This window comes from Mus pahari, chromosome 6 (assembly GCF_900095145.1).
Source record: "Mus pahari chromosome 6, PAHARI_EIJ_v1.1, whole genome shotgun sequence".
Lineage (NCBI taxonomy): Eukaryota > Metazoa > Chordata > Mammalia > Rodentia > Muridae > Mus > Mus pahari.
Window position 1 is genome coordinate 48,857,594 of NC_034595.1, and position 18,155 is coordinate 48,875,748.

Below are 18,155 nucleotides of genomic sequence, written 5' to 3' on the forward strand. Positions count from 1 at the left end.
GCGGGCGGGCGGGCGGCGGCCGTGCGGTGCGGTGCAGAAGGCGGCGCAGGCGGGCGCGCGGGCAGCTCGCGGGCACCCGGCCGGCCGGCGCGGGAGCGGGAAAGGGTGCGCTATGCCTTTAACGCCCGCGTACAGTAGACAGTATAGTGGAGTGTAGGGAAACTCTAGGCGGGGTTAAAGTTCAGCGCGTGGAGCGGCAAGAGCGCTGGCTGCTGCAGTTGAGCCGAGTTGGAAATGTGAACGCAAGAAGCAGGCTTGATTTTTTTTTCCTCCCCCCCCCCATCTCCTAGCTCTCTCCTCCTCTCTCTCCCTCTCGCACCCACACTCACGCACACCTCCAGCCCGCACACAGACGTGCACGCACCCCCCGCCGCCCGGCAGTTATGTATTCTCCGCTCTGTCTCACCCAGGTAAGCAGCTGCGGGGGCGCGGGGCGGCCGTGTGCCTCGGCGGGAGCCGTGTCTGCGCGTGTTTCTGTGTGTGCGCGCGCGTGTGCGGGGGGGGGGCTGCAGCTTTAAGAAAGTAACTTTGTTTCCATGCGGGTGCATTCCTCCTGCTCGGCCATTTGTGTGGGCACATGGCTAATGGCGCCCTCTTATTAATGCGTTAATTAATATCGGGGCGCCGGACTGCGGAGTGCCGCCGCGGTTTGCGGGCGCCCCGCACGTGTGTCCGCGGCTGCAGCCCCTGACACGCTGCAATCTGGACTCCGGCGGCTGCGGCGCGGAGCGCGGTGCCCGCGATTCCTCCGCTCCAGGGAGGGGCGGCTGAACCCCGCAAGCCCCGCACGCCGGCTGCACCCGAGGCGCCCTGGCTGCCGGAGTCCTCCCGCGCCGCCGCGCCCCCCGCCGACGCCCCGAACTCTTACTTTTGTTTTGTGCCAGCTTTGCGGGCCGGCCCCGGGCAGCGCCCCTGGGACGCGGCGGGCGGGCGGTGCGAGCCTTCGCCCGTGGACTGCGGAGACGCACGCCCCGCGCCGGCCCGGGACCTTGCTGTCCTTGTCTCCTGCCCGCGACCCCCAGGCGAAAGTTTCGGGGTCCGGCGAGCCCACGCCGCGCAGGCCACAGAGCCTCCGAGGCCGCGGGTCGGGCCGGGCTGGGCCGCTGCGGGCGGAGTGGGGCTCCGGCTCGAGGGCGAGCGGCGGCCAGGGCCCGAGTCGGCTGCCCCGCCGCCGCCGCCGCCTAGGCAAGCCCCGGGCGGCTCAGCCAGCAGGACCAGGCAACTTTCCCTGCAGCCCCACTCGCAGCGTGGGGCCTGGCGCCCCTCCGCCTGCCCCTCCTGCCCGAGCCTCCCAGCCCATCCCTCCCGGTCTAGTCTGCACCAGCAGCAAGGAAACACTGCTATTTTGCGGCTCCGGATCTGGTCCCGTTTGAATATATTATTTATTTTCTCTGACTAAAAGGCATAAAGTCAGAGTGATTTGCGCTAATTTTTCTCTTTAAGCACGAGTCTTTATATGGCTTTAAAACATTGTACCCTGGCCAATAATCACCTACATGAAGTTATATGCTTCGAGCACAAGGTTTCTTCATGACTCCCTCAAAACCCTGCTAACCAGTGTGCCTTCAATGAGCTGGAGCTAACGGTTTACCGGGAATACTTTGGAAGGCTGGACGTATCAGTAGCTTTTCCTCTCCGCTGTAGATTCTGGATTTATTTCCCATATGACTTCCTTTCTTACTGCAGTATCTAACAGTAATAACACTGGCTATTTGATCTCAGAAGACTCTTAAATGCATCTTTTATGTGGAGATGGTCTGTTTGGGATTTAGGCCTCACATTAATAATGGATAGCAGTTGTTTTAGTTATTGTAAAAGTAACCCCCCCCCCGCAACTTCCAAAGTTACTATTTTAGTAACTTGTGGAAGTATGGAATGAAACTTCTCCAACTACTTCTGGCAGGGTTCACAGTTGCATATGGATAAGATGCAAAGTGTAAGATAATTTGAATGAATTATAGTCTGCAGTGGGAGTGCTGAGATTCGAAGGCTGAAATTCTAGCTGGCAAAAGTTTGCAACACATAGAACTTGTAGATAAGACCAGTACGCTGCGATGGCGAGAAAGACCCTCATGGACCCAGCCTTGTCTTCTCGAGCGAGATTTGAAAAGATAAAAGTTCTGGTCTGGGGTTGTGCATTTCAGGAGCATACCTGCGAATCCATGCAGGCCTCGGGCAGAGTCAGGTATTTAACAAAGTTAGCTTCTCTTGAGTTATTACCACGTTAAGAAAGTTTTTTTTTTTTTTTCTTTCCCGTTCCCCCTCCTACACACTTGGCAGCTTTGATTGACGCATTCACTGGGCCTTCACACCAATAAGAGAAACGCTTATTTGGTGTAGCAGTTTGTGAAGAAAATGTACAATAAACAGGGAATAAAGGCTCATTTGTTTTATGAGAGGGTCTTTAAAAGTTGATTTACAATTTATTTAACTTTCTGGAATATTTATAATACGTTAAAGCCAGTTTCAGAAAGAAAAACTTGGGCCGTTTATTGCTCATTTAAAAAAATAAAAAGATCCAGTAAGCATGGTGATAAATGTGCTCTAACCGAAAGAGTAAACTCAGCCTGCTTGTGTGCACTTTGAAGGAGCTTTACCTTGAGAATGGCAGGCCTCTTCTTTTGATTGAGGATGAGACTATCACAACCAACTCATGTACCTGCCTAAATACTGACAGTTCAGCAGAAATTTATGAGTAAACCTTTCAAAGAAAAAAAAAAGTAGTTTCCAGCACAACCACTATTCTGTGACTCTTAAACTTGGCCTGTTTTCAAACAGATCCACATTTTAGATGCTGGTTCAGAATAATGCGGCGTTGAAGCAGGTCCACAGGTTTATTTTTTACTGGTAGTCTGTAACATTCTCACTAGCTATGTATGTGAAATATTACTTTTTTCTCTTCAATAATTTTTAAATATTACACAGTTGATGGTGTTTTGTTCAGCAGCATGATCTATGAGGACATACTACTCCCCACCCCCCTGAATCATTTATGCTTTCCTTGGACATTTCCTGTAATTTTTTTCTTTCTTTTTTTTTTTTTAAAGTTTGGATGTTTGGGGAGATATTTCTGTTAATAAGTTGTCTAAGTATAATTGTCATATGAGTAAACTTACAGAGGATGCTGTGTGCTTTTATTTGCATCCTAGAAACCTTTGGGGAATAATATATTGTAAATACCTCTGATGCAAAACTGGGGACATAGACTGCCCATGATGACTAGCTGACCCTATTCTCAGATTTTTTTTTTTTTTATGAAGAGATATTATGGGCATTTGGTTGGCAGGTGAACGCAATGCTTCTGAGCGTGGACAGATACAGTTTGCAGTTTTTAAGAAGTATTTTGGGAATATCTTTGGGCTAATAGCCACAAATGTTTATTTAACATGTTTATTATCGTTAATAAGGTAAAGCCTTAGCACATATCTGTGCTATATTATTTGGAGCTATTTGCATTATAAAATGGAGCTGAGGCTTCAAAATGAAAACCTCCTTTTGGAGAAGGCTCTCTGTGTAGTTTAAGGTTGACATCAGGGATTCTTTCCATAGTGCCAGAGTCATGGTCTCTAGTATATCCTGTATACATCTGGATGTCAGTCAATATGAAACACATAAAGTTTATGTGTTTTAGAACATTTCAAGGATGAGCTCAGAATTTGGTAATGTTTAAAGCTTTGTGGTTTGGCATGCACCTTAGTGGATAAGCTGCGACTTTTCTTCCAAAGGAAGAAAGATTCTCAAACATCACACAGTTTAAAAAAATGCTAATGGTTTATGGTAAAGAATAATATAATTCTTGTATTTTGTTCTTTATTCCCCAACTTGAAGAATGCACACATGTTAACCAAAGCTCACTTCATCGTCTTCTTCTTCTTCTTCTTTTTTAATCCTTATTTTGAAAAAGACCAAGTTTCAAAAATGAACTTTATCCATGGAGCCTAAAATTTGTGCTGAAAGAGGGAAAAGGCCAATTATTATAACAATTAAATATTCATTATATTATTATACACTTACTTTAAAGAACCCTGCTATGTGTAATGTTTACAGTCTTGGTTGAAATTTATAAAAATAATTAACAGGTTTAACTATGAAAATATATTACCTTCAGCTTATATTTGAATGTTTAAAATTTTAGTAATTTTTTTAGTACTAGTACTGCCCTTGATATTTTAATTTCTTGTATCTCAACAATATATATATGCAGATTGGTATGACAAACATAAAAAAGAATATATTTTATATTTGTCTACCTTAACTCTTCTTAAGAAGTCACCAAATGTTCCTCTAGTTTCCTTATCTTCATTTATTTTAAAGTAAATAATTTATCTCGAGGGGCATTTGTGGCAGAAAGCCGTTATTTAAAATTGGTGTATTCTGGTTAGTCAAGAGTTGGGTGTTCTCTCTGAGCATTTGTGAATGTTACTGTTTAACTTTTTTTTTTTTAATTTTTATACTTGAATTTTCCAGCCAGCATCAACATAGGAGTCACGTATTTTTAAAGACAAATCAGGTAGCAAAAAAATTCAAATGTTTTAAATTCAATTTTCTCTTCAAATTATCTGACTTTTAAAGAACTCTGTAAAGGTTTTCCTTGAGTCTTCTCTTTGCCGATGGGGGGGAAAAACCCTGAAATATTATTTTTAAAAATGAGGCGATGTGTTTTGTAGGGCTGATTGCCTGTGAGGGCACCCCACAGTCCTATCAGCGCACTAAATGTGTTCAGTTACAAGAGTCCTGTCACGGTGAGGTACCCTGTTACTCCCGAGCATGGGGATTTGCTTTGTTTAGTGCTCCCCCCCCTTTTTTGTTCTCTTCCCATAGTTCAGTGATGATTTCTTGGGCATAGATCTTTTATTTTAGCCAAAGTGTACACCAAACCTTCCCTTCTTTTCTGTACAGTCCTGACACATTTTTTTCTAATTTTTTTTTTGGTAAATTATCTGTAACTATAATATTCAGAAACGTAATTAAGATATTACTAAAATACGTGAGAGGCAGATCAGAGTGTACACGGGCTCTTCAGAGGGGACGCCTTTGTTTTCATTGACGGTAGGGATGGGTCTTACTGCTAGACGACCATAAACATTGACTGGCACCTGAGTGTTTAGGACTTGCCAATCTGGCGGCCAGGCCCTGGCTGTACTACAAATGGTGAGGTCAAGGCTGGGACAAAATTAGATATGGCCTCCTTGAAATAGGGTTAAAAGTATATATTTTTATAAAGGTTTAGATGCATGGCGCTTGCTGTGGGAAGGATTTGGGAAGTAGGCCGCACAACAGAATGCACCCAAATGTTTAAATGGGCTTAGTAACTCTCTTCTTTCAGATCATAGTCAAAGGTATGGAGAGTAGATGCCCCTTCTCCTGGTTGTCCTGAGGGATTTTAATATGGTTTTAAAGGTAATGTAATACTTGGACCACATTTCATCTGAAATGAGGTATTTCTTTAGGGGCAAGTCCCAGAGGCCAGTTGTCTCATTTTGTGTTGGTCGTATTCGTATTTTTGTCTCTGTTCTTTTCCATAGGATGAGTTTCATCCTTTCATTGAAGCACTTCTGCCCCATGTCCGCGCCTTCGCCTACACATGGTTCAACCTGCAGGCCCGAAAGCGGAAATACTTCAAAAAACATGAGAAGCGCATGTCGAAAGAAGAGGAGAGGGCCGTGAAGGATGAACTGCTAAGTGAGAAGCCCGAGGTCAAGCAGAAGTGGGCTTCCCGACTTCTGGCCAAGTTACGGAAAGATATCCGACCCGAGTACCGAGAGGATTTCGTTCTTACAGTTACAGGGAAAAAACCACCGTGCTGTGTTCTTTCCAACCCTGACCAGAAAGGCAAGATGCGGAGAATTGACTGCCTCCGCCAGGCAGATAAAGTATGGAGGTTGGACCTCGTCATGGTGATCTTGTTCAAAGGTATTCCGCTGGAAAGTACTGATGGCGAGCGCCTTGTAAAGAGTCCACAGTGCTCGAATCCAGGGCTCTGTGTCCAGCCCCATCACATAGGGGTCTCCGTAAAGGAACTCGATTTATATTTGGCATACTTTGTACATGCAGCAGGTAAGTGTACTGGGAAGAACCCCTTCTGTTTTCTTGTGTGTGTCTCTTCTGATGGCCTCTGTGAACGCTGAGCCATTCCCGACCTCCCCATATCGCAAACCTAGGGCGTCTGGCCAGTGAGGTTTCGGAGGTACACCAGAGTCAAAACAGCCTGAATAACCTGCTGCCCCTGTCTGAGGTGCCACCCTCATTCAGGTATAAAAGCAAAGCTCTCAGAATTCCCACTCAGGTCACCTATGGTAAGTAATGCTGTCAGAGGTCTTGGGAATTCAATGGATGAAACGTTATGGTCATATTTTTTTTTTTTTTCAAGTCATGGTAAGAGGCCATGATGACCCTCATAATTAAGAGTAGGTTTTAAACTGGATTGTGATCTTATTAAAATACATTTAGGTTATTGTTAGCTGCTTTTCTGTTGGGACTGTTTTCAACCTTCTGAGGCCTCTTGCAACCCCTGCCAAGTAAGAAGTTGGAGGTAAGGTTACTGTCAAAATGCTGGTCGCTTATGAAAGAAAGATAATCACATTAATATACAAGCTTAGCAGCCTCGTATGTTGGAACTCTCAGTGTTCTTTCAAATGGCTGAGGGAAACCAATCAACTAAATTCTAAGCAAGTGACAGAGGGGTTAATATTAAACGTGACCAGCTGGCATAGCCTGTCTGAATGCCTTGAGAAATCGCTATTGGTAATTGATCCATCGACCTACGTTGATTTGTCCGAGATTCACTATTGATTTTGAGACATGTCTTTTCCGGAGCACGCTTCAGAATTTGGAAGAGTGTTCAGGAGTCAACTGTTGGGAGCTGGGTGAAATGGTGCAGCTTCACTTTGTTCTTTTCGTCTTGTTCTAGACAAAGGCTCATTGTGTTACGTGAGAGCTCAGGTCTTGTGTAACTTGTTGACTTTTTATATGTACATATCAGTCTTGCTAGATTGCCTTCATGGCGGTTGCTTAAGCCAGATGGGAGAAAGAACGTTGTGGAATCCAACCAGTGATTCATTTAGGGGCGCTCATTGTCTCTCTGTCTCTGTCTGTCTCTTTCTCTGTGGGTCTCTGCCCCTGTTTCTCTCTCTTTATTGTGAATACACATACACACCCAGACACACACTTTTTTTTTTCACCCCATAATGAAAAGAAAAAGATACCACCTGCAAAGTCGGCACTATTTCTCAAAAGATTCTTAAAATCGAAAAAAATAAATTAACTTTCAAGGAAATCGGCTAACATTCCACTCTCTGTCTTTTTCAATGTATGATTTAGAAAGAGAACTTTTGTTACCCATCTGTCCTTACATAAGAAACTGGAGAAATTGACTTTGCAAGCACGTCACATCATCATTTGTGTTGTGTTGGCAGGGTCTAGATGTGTATTTCAGAGGATGTGCTCTGAAAATGTTTCAAATATTTGGGCTTTTGAAAATATATACTTGATCATAAGGCATGCCTGTTGCTTTAGCCAGTTCTAGGCAGCAGAACTTTTAAACAGGAACAAGTGGCCTTTCCTTAACCCTCCTTGACTGTGCTGCTCATTTTTCTTGTCTATATAAAAGCAAAGTTAAAGGATTTTTGTCGTCTTTTTTGTTCATTATTTGTATGTGCTAAGTGCCTGAGGGTGTTCCCAGTGCTTTCTTAGCATAATCTTTACATTGGGCGTTTATCTCTACCTATTTAAGAAAAGACTTAATTAATAATAGTGAATGTTCTAATTGGGCAACTTAGAAACTTGAGAATGCCAATGACTGATGTAGCATGGGTGTGTGTGTGTGTGTGTGTACTTCCTACAGAAAAGAACTAAATGGAAATGTCTGTGAAGTTTCTGTCAGTTTGAGTAAGACCTACTCTGGGCTTTTAAGTTAAGAATTTCTCTGAGAATCTCAGGGAAACTACCTTTAAAGACATTTAGCTGTCTCGCTCTTCCCATTCTCTGGTTCACCTTTCTCTGTTGGTGGGTCATTACTGTGCCAGTACTTCCTTAAGCTAACCCAGTTGTTTAGCTGGTACGATGCCCGAAGGAAGGATGCTGCCGTAATGCCATTTGGGAGGTTGCTTAGGAAGGTTCGCATTCTTACAGCTTATGAAAGATTTATTGACAGCCACATGGATCAGACTACCTTCGGTTTGGTGCTCCTCATGTATCCCAGAATCCCTCCTGAATACCAGCCAAATGCCAGGCCATTGGTTTCCAGAGCACCACCGTAATGGCTGTCCGTGTGCCGGCAACAGGGGCCTTGCAAAAAGAAAGTAGTAAAGGCCTCTCATCAGAATACATCTCTGATCTGACTTAAGATATTCTGAGATCTCTTATTTGTGGAAGAGAAGCTGCCACTGAGGTAGATTGGTCAACCTATGTACAGCTGCCTTGACAAGCATCTGTTAAATTGCTGAAGATTTGTAAACACTAAACAATGTTTTTACCTCCTTAAAAGTTTTGAGAACTTGCCAGTACTGGCAAGAAGCAGAGACTCTGAAGCGCACTGCCCAATCTATGCCAAAACCATCGTGGCCTTTGCACCTGTAATGCATTTTTATTTTCATCTCTTTGAAAATGTTCTTTTTCCTTCCCAGAATGCCTGTTCTCCTCTACATAGTCACCAAATTGAGATTTTTTTCTTTTAAAATATGCATATTGATTATAACTTCATGCCCTGGCTGGTTGTTTTTTGTTTTTTTTGTTTTTGTTTTTTAAATTTTGGTGAAAACATTAAAATGTGAATACTGGAAGCAAATGCATAATCAAATATTTGTTAAAAGCAGAGGTGATTTTTTTTTTTCTTAAGGCTTAGAGATGATAAAAGCCAATACATTGACTAAATCCCTAAATCTGCTGGTATTAGAACTGTGTGACTTTTGTGGCAGATATACAGTAAAAAGTCGAGTGAAAGCAAGTGAGTCCATGAGCCCGAGACTTTCATCTTGTTCAGTCTATAAAATAACAAAGCCACTTTATGTCTTTAATTTGGTCTTTGTTTGCATTGTCTTTCCCATGTCTCATATGACAACTTGGTGGTATTATGGCATCATGGCAAATGGTTTCCTTTGTGGGCGCGTAACAGTAAAGCTAATTTATGACCAGCTTTTACCAGATGATCTGTATCAGAATCTACAATATACCCGGCACGTGGCAAGGTCACAATTTAAGTTGTTAAGGTCATAACCTTAGCCACCAGGCATTTGACCTTTTAGATAAAGTTAACCTTTGTTCATTAGTAGGCACTCAACCGAGAACTTTCTGGAGAGTTTTTTCTTTCTTTCTTTCCTTCCTTCCTTTCTTTCTCTCTCTCTTTCTTTTTTCTTTTTTGAAACAGTTCCTATATAACTCTGGAAATGTAATCATATTGTAAGGGTTCTGGTAAGTTAGTTAAATTTTGCCTAGAGGTTGGACTTTTAAAAGAATTTCTTTCGCGGACAGAGGTAGATCACTTTGTTTATGACATAAAGTGATAATCACTGTTTATGTCTGACACTACCTGATGTGGGATAGAGAAGCAGCTCTGAGGTACTCTTGTAACACTTAAAATCTACAATTAAACAAATGGAATTATGTTTACTTCGACAGAGGCCCTTGCTAATTTGTGGGTGGCAGTGGCCCAAAGCTGAAGCCCACTGAGCCACTGTCACTTTTTAAAGGTGAGGACTTTTCTAAGATTGCAAGCATTTTTTTTTAGATCTCTCAAAAATCCACTTGGAAAGATTAAGTGTCCGAAATTGTCAGCAAATTTCTCCAACTGCTAATTAGCCAACGACAAAGGGACCGATGCTGTCCCAATGGTGGTGGAAGTACGTGTGCGTTTTAAGATGGAAAGTGAACACTTCTGCCGTGGAACCTTTCAGTACAGTGGCTACTGGTTGGTTGTTATGTTTCCTCCTTCACAGGAAGAGCTCTTTGAATATCCCAGCAGCTTGGTACCCATCCTGTAACCTGCAGGACTGGATTACTCATCCCCGCATCCCCTGTACCTAACTGTTCCTCTGCTCATGCTCTCAGTAACATTCATTTTAAGTTGGAACTATGCTAGTCTGTCTATGATGAGCCACGTGTTTCCATTTCAGCTCCAAAAGAGGAGCTATTCCCATTCAGGTGCATGTTGGTTTTAGTTTGGCCTCGTGACTGCCATTCCTTCATATAGTACTAGAGAAAACCATGATATGCAGATAGACCAGATGGTTATGTTGACAGATTGAGAATTCACTTCCTACTGCTTGAGAGCAGGTGTAAGATGGGGAGTGCCTGTGAGTGTGTGCTTTGTGTGCATGTGTGCACACCCAGGCTGTACCCAGAGTGCTGCTTAAGCAGTAGCAATGATTTCAGTAGTATTCAAAAGATGCTATTTTAAGTGTGGAATAATTACACATAAGGTTATGGTGCATAGAAAATAATTTTAAACATTAAAAGCAAGTCATATTATTTTGTTATATTTTATGATTCTATGTCAAATTAACTTTTACAATGCCCCGCCTTCTAGGTGACTTAGCACATTTGTTAGAGGGGTTGCATTTCTAACATATTCAGCATATTCTGCTGGCAAGTATATGTGTATATGGGATGCAAATATGTGTTTATATCCAAGACTAAGGCTGTACATATATAATTAAACTTCTTAAGCAGCTTAACTCCCTGCAGAAACTTGTGCACATAGTTCCTGTGATTTGTGATGATAGAGTATGTTTGAAAATGAAGGGATAGAACTAATTAATATACAGTGATAATTAAAATTAAGAGAGTCGTTGTCCTGTGTCCCAAATTCCAATCCTGACCTTAAGCCGAATTCATGGTCGAAATTTTCTTTTATGAATACATTGTAAATTATTGATACACGTGTGCAGTTTTATCTCTTTATTACACAAAGGTAGTTTTAGCAACTAGCAAACTTGAGATTAAATATGACTTTTAGAGCTCTAAGTGGGCTCTGCAGTAACCTGAGAATAGTAACAATATCCTTTTCCTTGAATGTAGTAACAAAATCCGATGCTTAGGACATAGTAAAAAAAGATGGAAGTTCAAAGGCAGCGCTCTCACAGGAACAGGGAGCAAAGTTGGTTGGGAGGAAGCCTTTGAATGGAGGTCAGCTTGTTTATGGCTAAGAGGTTTGACTGTGTTGGTTAGAAAGTTTCCCAATGCTATTGGCATGGTTTGCCTGTCTTCCTTCCCACCCTGTGATGAATAGCATTAATTTAAACCTATTTAAGGCTAGTGTGGGAGAAACCACAGCTTTTGTTGTGGTCAGTGCTGTACACAGTAGGACTGGGTTAGGGCCTGGAGCTGCTTCCAGAGGATACAGAACAGCCTGTCGGGTTTTTAAATCTCTCACAGAAGCAACCGCTCCTAAATGTCAATATAGGTTGTTGAAACAGTACTGAGGGTTACGAGGGAAGGAAAAAAATGCGAATATGCTAATATCTAATTTTGTACCATTCCTTCAGTAATTTCTCTATTGTTATTTAGAGGTGAGAACTTACATTTAAAAAATATAAATTGTAAATCCTTGTGGGATGGGGGAGAAGAGAAGGAAGGCAGGTGGAGGAGGAAAACAGGCATGCATTGTTAAGGGAAATGTAAAACCATAGACTGAATGGCAAGTGGATATACTCTGAAGGCATTTTGGCCTATGAAGCGATGCAAAGCATCTCAGGCAGGAGGATTTCAAGTGAAGAAGTTTATCATGCATAATTCTACTCTTTTTTTCTTTTATATAAATAATTTGAGACAAAACTGCTACTTGTAGCTTCAGAAGGTTCAGTTCAAAACTTCAGAAAGCAATGTTTTACAAAGACTTCTTCTGGAATTTAAGCATCCAGTTAGGGTCTCTAGGAGTCAGAGCGTGGCAAGGATACTGTAGACATGCTTCTGTTGTCTGTTGATTTGCATCATGTAACTCACAATTCGGGCTGGCTGGTCTCTCTCTCTCTCTCTCTCTCTCTCTCTCTCTGTGTGTGTTTGTGTGTGTGTGTGTTCTCTCTCTGATGTAATGGCAGCCCACACATCTTAGATCCAGACTCCGATGTCTCGGAACTCAACAGGATTTTCTCACTTCTACTTAAATAGAAGTGACGTTTCCCCTTTTGTCCCCCACACCCCATATCAGAGAACACATTCATTTTTTTGTTATGGTTACTGCAGTGTTTTAGCTAATGGAATTAGTCCTCCCAACACTGTTCTAGTTAAATAAACATGGGTTTGGAGGCAGAGTGATAAGTCCAGCAAATGGTAAAGGCAGCAACTCTACAGCAGAAAACACTCTTGCTGTTCTGTGTGCAAAAGAAACTACATAAGACACACAATAAAGGAAAGCAGCCCTTCCGGTCTATGTGCCTTACTGCGTTTTGATCTCCTTTGAGCTGTGTAACGTGTTGTTAGCCCAGCAATGATTAGGAAGGTCATGGTGACTGTGCATTGGAGTAGAATTACTTGAACATCTTTGAGAAGTTTACATTGACTTTTACGTCTTTTTATATCTTTCAAACACCTAACCTGGTGGTAGATCTTTGCAACCCACATCAACTGGGAATACAGATAAGGAGCCCAAAGGAAAGGAAGAGCTTAGCCATGTCTGAGCCACCGCCGACACTAGACGGAGTTCATCTTATACTTAGCTTGCTCTTTTAAACTTCATTTTATTTTTCCACTGTTGCGCATCCCCACATTTCTAGGCTAGCGGCCTACCTCAGACTACTCCCAACCCTCGCTCTTTCTTTTCTTTTCCTTCCCTCCTTCTTCTCCCCTTTAACTCTTTCCTCACATTGGTATCGTAAGTGACAAAATTCAGAAGAGCAGCCTGCAGCAGCATCACTTGCTCAGAGTGACAGCCAGGCAGGTCTGCTGATTCAAAAATTATTATTTTAAAACCCACCTTAGACCATCTTCATAGCTTGTGTTTTTGTAACAGGCTCCATTTAAGCAGTGTCACACAGCAAGACTGTCAAAGGCTAAACCTTTTCGTGGAGATAATTTCCTCAACAGTTCAAGTCTTAGCCATAGAAGAGACTAAGTTGGTTAGGAGGAAAATGGTCTCTTGTCAGCGTTAGGGTTAAAATTCTGGAGTGACTTATTAAGAAATAAGTTGCTTTTAGAATGGTGAAGTGAATAGATGTATTTTGAAACAGGTTTAAAATAATTTTTTAAAGATACAGTTAGATTAATGAGTTCTAGATACTTTCAGATGACATTGAATATTAAACCAAATAGTACCTAAAAATTAATTTTAACACATATATGCAAATTTGACATACATATGTACAGGGAATAATATTTTAAACCTCTAATGACTTAATTTTAAAATTAAAAAAATTGTTTTGCTTTGAAATTTGCCTTTGGTTTTATGTCAGTAATATAAAAGAAAGCAAAAATCGTGTTCCATAAAAGGAATTTTATTACCTTAATTTTTAAAAATTAAAATAGAAAAATATGAAAACAGATGATTGATTTTAATGCCCTTATTTTAATTTTTGAAATTTATACAAGTTTTTTTTTTTTTCAGGCTCAGAGAACACTTTTTTTTTTTTTTTTTTTTTTTTTGAGACAGGTTTACCTGTGTAGCCCTGGCTGTCCTGGAACTCATTCTGTAGACCCAGGGATTAAAGGCATGTAATGCCATGCCCAGCCAAGATTAGTTCTTAATGACTGCAATGTAAAACCTAAAACCCACACAATGCGAATTTTACCACTGTAAATAGAATAAAAAGACCCACCACTACAATTTAAAACACACTGGTTTATTTGAATGCATTAATTCTTCTAAGGTGTATTTAAATCAGCTACTGACTTGAACTTTTATTAAATAAAACAGAAATATCACTTTTTTCCTATGAGATAGGGTCTCACTCTGTAGCCCCGACTGCCCTAGGACTTGTTGATTTAGACAAGGCTGAAGGCACAGAGATCTGGCTGCCTCTGACTCCCAAGTGCTGGGATTAAAAGTGTGTGTCATCATGCCTAGCTTGAAATACTCTATAAATTAAAAAGATAATTACTAGGCTGGGTATGGAAAATCAGTCCTGTTATCTCTGCATTCTTTAGGCTGAGGCAAGGGGTTTGCTAGCTTGGGCAATAGAACTAGGTCCTCTCTCAAACGGTCAAGAAAGAGAGGAGGGGGCTATTTTTAAGAATTCTGTGAAACTGAAGCACCTGCCATGCTAGGCTGCTGTTCTTGATGCTGTTGTCTGGGTGACTTTATTCTGTTCTGCAGTCTTGCTAGCCCAGGACTGGGTAGCATATTATTATCACGCTATTGGAGAATATCGACAGTAAGTCACACAGCTTGTTCCGGATGGGAATATCCACATATTCCCAGGGAAATGGTATTTGCTGGAAAATAACAGGGAAAGTAGAATTACAGTGTCAGTATTTGCTCTCTTTTCAAAAATCAGGGACAAATTTCTTAGTATCATAAATTTGAAGCCATCTCACCTATGTTGATGAGTGGGTGTCTTTTCCTGCTGGAGGCATTTACAGTTATGTATATTTTAATCTTAAAGGGATTACTTACCTAAGTTTAAGCTCCTGCACAGAACGATTATTGTACATACAGGATTCTATAGTGTCACTCTCAAATCTTCTATTGACATGCAAAGGAGCTGACATAAAAGGCCTCAGGGTGACAAACTCTCGCCAAGTTTTATGAAAGTGTTGATTGTAGAAGAAGCCAGTTTAAAAGAAGGCCATAGACAGGACAGAGGAGCTGAAGTGACCTGGCACTCTTCTCTGTGCCACTGTGGGACATTCTAAATGAGTGTGGGGTAGGGTCCCATCAAAGTTTGCTATAGAATATAAGGTGTGGTGCGTCTGCACGTTTACCTCTGCAGCTCACTATTGTACCATTGTGTGGGTTCTGTTATAATAGCACATTATTAGCATTAAACATCACAGATATCCTTTATGCTGATGCTTTTATTTCTTTTTTGTTTCTTTTTGTTTATTTGTTTTGTTTTTGTTCTTTGGCTTTTGGTGTTTGGGCTTTATTTATTTATTTATTTATTTTATTTTTGAGACAAGGTTTCCTTGTGCTGTCCTGGAACTGGCTGTGTAGACTAGGCTAGCCTGGAGCTCAGATGAGCGTGCCTCAGCCTCCTGAGTACTAGGACTGAGTGGTTGGCCATCATGTCTGTCATATGCTAACGGGTTTCATTTCTAATAGTATGTTTTTAAGAGTCTTGAAATGATGGACTCAAGAGTATGTTTGCAGTATTGACTTATTTAAGATTAAAGTGTGTGACCAAGGATTCTAGGTGAGAATTTGGCCGCCAAGTTGTTTGCATGAAAAATGCTTGTGTGTTTGTAGGACTGTGACAAGGACTTTTGTGTGGGCGTGTATCCTGTAAGCTTAGTGAGTTCCTGAAATTGCTGTTGGATTCATTTAGTCAGTGGCCTCTCTTCTCTTTTTGTAAATGGTAGAGAGGTTTCTGTTTTATATCGTAGTTCCCATGCTGTGCGACAGGCATACCATGTGTGTCTGCAAGCGAAGACAGTCATTTTAGGGCTTTTATGACCTATCAATAAGTGACAAGGAGTTTTTATTAGAATTTATTCTTAATGTACCTTTGAAAATAACTACCATCACCCTTCTGAATCGAAAGTATAGCACTCTGGGCTGGCGAGTTAGCTCACAGTCTGGTGACATGCATTTGATCCCTGGAACATTCATGGAGAACTGACTCCACAAAGTTGTCCCCTGACCTCTACACCTGTGCCACAGCAGTGTGCTCCCTCATGTCATGCTCGCTCTCTCTCTCTCTCTCTCTCTCTCTCTCTCTCTCTCTCTCTCTTTCTCTCTCTCTCTCACACACACACATACACACACACACACTAATAGCATATTTAAAACAATTACCATGTTTACTTTTTTTAATGAATTATTTTTTTATGTTTTAAAATTTTTACCTTTTTAGAGATTTAATAAGATGAGGTAGGGGTAATAATTTTTAAAATATAACATCTTACCAAGTTCAGAATACATATTATATGTAAGGTTATGTGTAATATATATACACACATATGTTTTTTGTGAGTATTTTTTTGGCTGAAATGTTACAGTGAAAGACATAATTGTTCTAAAGATGTGTATCTCTCAGAAAAGATGAAAACCACCCAAAGTGGATAAATGGCATGCTTTGTCCTTATGCCACCTACATTTTTAAACTACTGTGGCTGATTTCTCTAGAAAGGTCAGAGGTTTCAAACAAAAGCTTGGTGATTCTTCAAAGGGAGACATTTTGAGTTTTCCTCTGTGGAGACTGGCTGTGCCTAGCTCTGGCTTCATTTCCAGTTGAGCTTGGGAGGTGACTGGGTACAGAGTGACAAGGGAGTACCGCAGGGTCCTTAGCCAGCTGACTTGCGGGGCAGGCAGAGTGTAGAGGGCCAGAGGAGACAGCACCACGGAGTCCACCTGGTCACTTAGTTTGCAGGCGAGCACACGGGCTTTCTCTTGTTTTGCTGTAGAGCCTTCCTTCACAAAACACGGGGCAGCCAGAGAGCTTTGTATATTTGGGAACCGTGGCTTGGTGAAGTTTTACCCATTGTGGATATGGGTTTCTTTGATTTTTACATGAGCTTGTTTGTCTTTACTTTGTTTCATTTCTGACTTCCAGTTTGGGTGAGTTGTCCCTGCTGTATGTTGGAGGATAGATGTGCCCAGGAGACTGACTGCCCTAGTCAGGCCACAGGGGCAGAACACACTCAAGTCAGACGATTCGGAAAGAAGAGAGCCAGCATTTAAGCCAAGTCTTTCAGATCCCATGCTTGTGTTCTTTAGATGCGATATTTATTTGGTATTTTCTTATGTATTTACCTTACTGGCGCTCCACTTAAACCTTAACATCTGAGTTGAAGAGTTCTTGTAATTGCCTGTATATAGTAGGAAGCAGGTTGAGGAACTTGACCCATGGATGATGGTTAGTCTATTGCTCTTCTGTAGGTTCTTTTTTATCTCTGAGATATCAACAGCACGTCAAGTTCTAAGCTCTGCTTCTGAATTTATGATAGTACAAAAAAAAAAAAAAAACAACAAGAAATGCTCTCCAAGGCTCTCAAGAAAATCTTGAAATCCATTGTTTATTTAAAAACTTAAAATATGTAGTAAGAAACCATCCAGAATGCCATCTGTGTTGGTATTAATTTTGTTTTCTTACCTTGAAGAAAACTCAGAGACCTGGGACTTTATTTTATAGGCAGAGAACTGAAGCTCTTGCTTCCCAGAAGCTCTGTGATGGAAGATTCTGTATGAATCAGACAGCAGCTGCATTCCAGCGATGCGCTGGCTGACACTGCCTAGCGAGGTCAGTTTGGCTGCCTCTCTTGACAGATTTTACCATGGGGCTGGCCATTGAGTTATCAAACATCCATTCTTATGGTCTCTGCGTGGTTCCCAAGATAGAAGAACATACCATGCAACAACTTTCTTATCTTAGGTGTAATTTCTTCAGACATTAAGATTTCAAAGATTTTGGTAATTTTACACTAGGGTCTTCCTAATTAATAGACTGTGTGGAGTCTTTAAACATTTGTAGAACCAGTTGTTTTAATTAAAAAAAAATTGTGTGGACATGTCTATGTTTGCATGATGGGGATGTTGGGGGAGGGCGCATGCCATGGTATGTTTGTGTATATACCTGTGTGTGTGCGCGTGTATGTATGTGCATGTGTGCATGTGGAGGGAGGGGAAGAGAGAGAGGGAGAGAGAGAGAGGGAGAGAGAGAAAACAACTTTGTGGAGTTACTTTGCTCTTTCCACCTTTATGTGGGTTCCAGGGAAGGAGCTCAGCTCACCTGGTTTGCCTGCTTAGCACCATTAGGAATGGAGCTATCTCATTGGCCCCTGTGTTTCTTTTTTAAAAATAAGATAAATGCTGCATATTGAGGGTTGTAACATTTGACTGTATTTCTATTATGTGTTCAAGAATCTTTTGTGTCAGAAATGTCTGTGTAAATGTTCCGAAAGAGGAGCCCAAGCTTTGTTTCTTAGAAGTTGACCACTATGATGTTTTCTCTAGAGCGAGCCACTGAACACTGAGACATAGCCTGCCTGCCTGCCTGCCTGCCTGCCTGCCTTCCTGCCTTCCTTCCTTCCTTCCTTCCTTCCTTCCTTCCTTCCTTCCTTCCTTCCTT

General features: G+C 41.6%; 1 protein-coding gene across 4 annotated transcripts in view; it reads left to right on the forward strand.

Annotated features, from left to right (window-relative positions):
* The window catches only part of Nfia (nuclear factor I A), a 348,990-nt gene that overhangs the window by 5,292 nt on the left and 325,543 nt on the right, over positions 1-18,155 (forward strand). For 2 of the 4 annotated variants that reach the window (XM_021199452.2, XM_021199454.2), the window contains exons 1-2: positions 40-410; positions 5,526-6,057. In XM_021199452.2, the coding sequence (XP_021055111.1) occupies positions 384-410; positions 5,526-6,057 (559 nt within the window). In that variant the 5' untranslated portion in view covers positions 40-383. Of the gene's footprint in view, positions 1-39; positions 411-5,525; positions 6,058-18,155 lie in introns of those variants that run through there. The other 2 variants (XM_029539940.1, XM_021199453.2) reach the window with 1 other exon arrangement.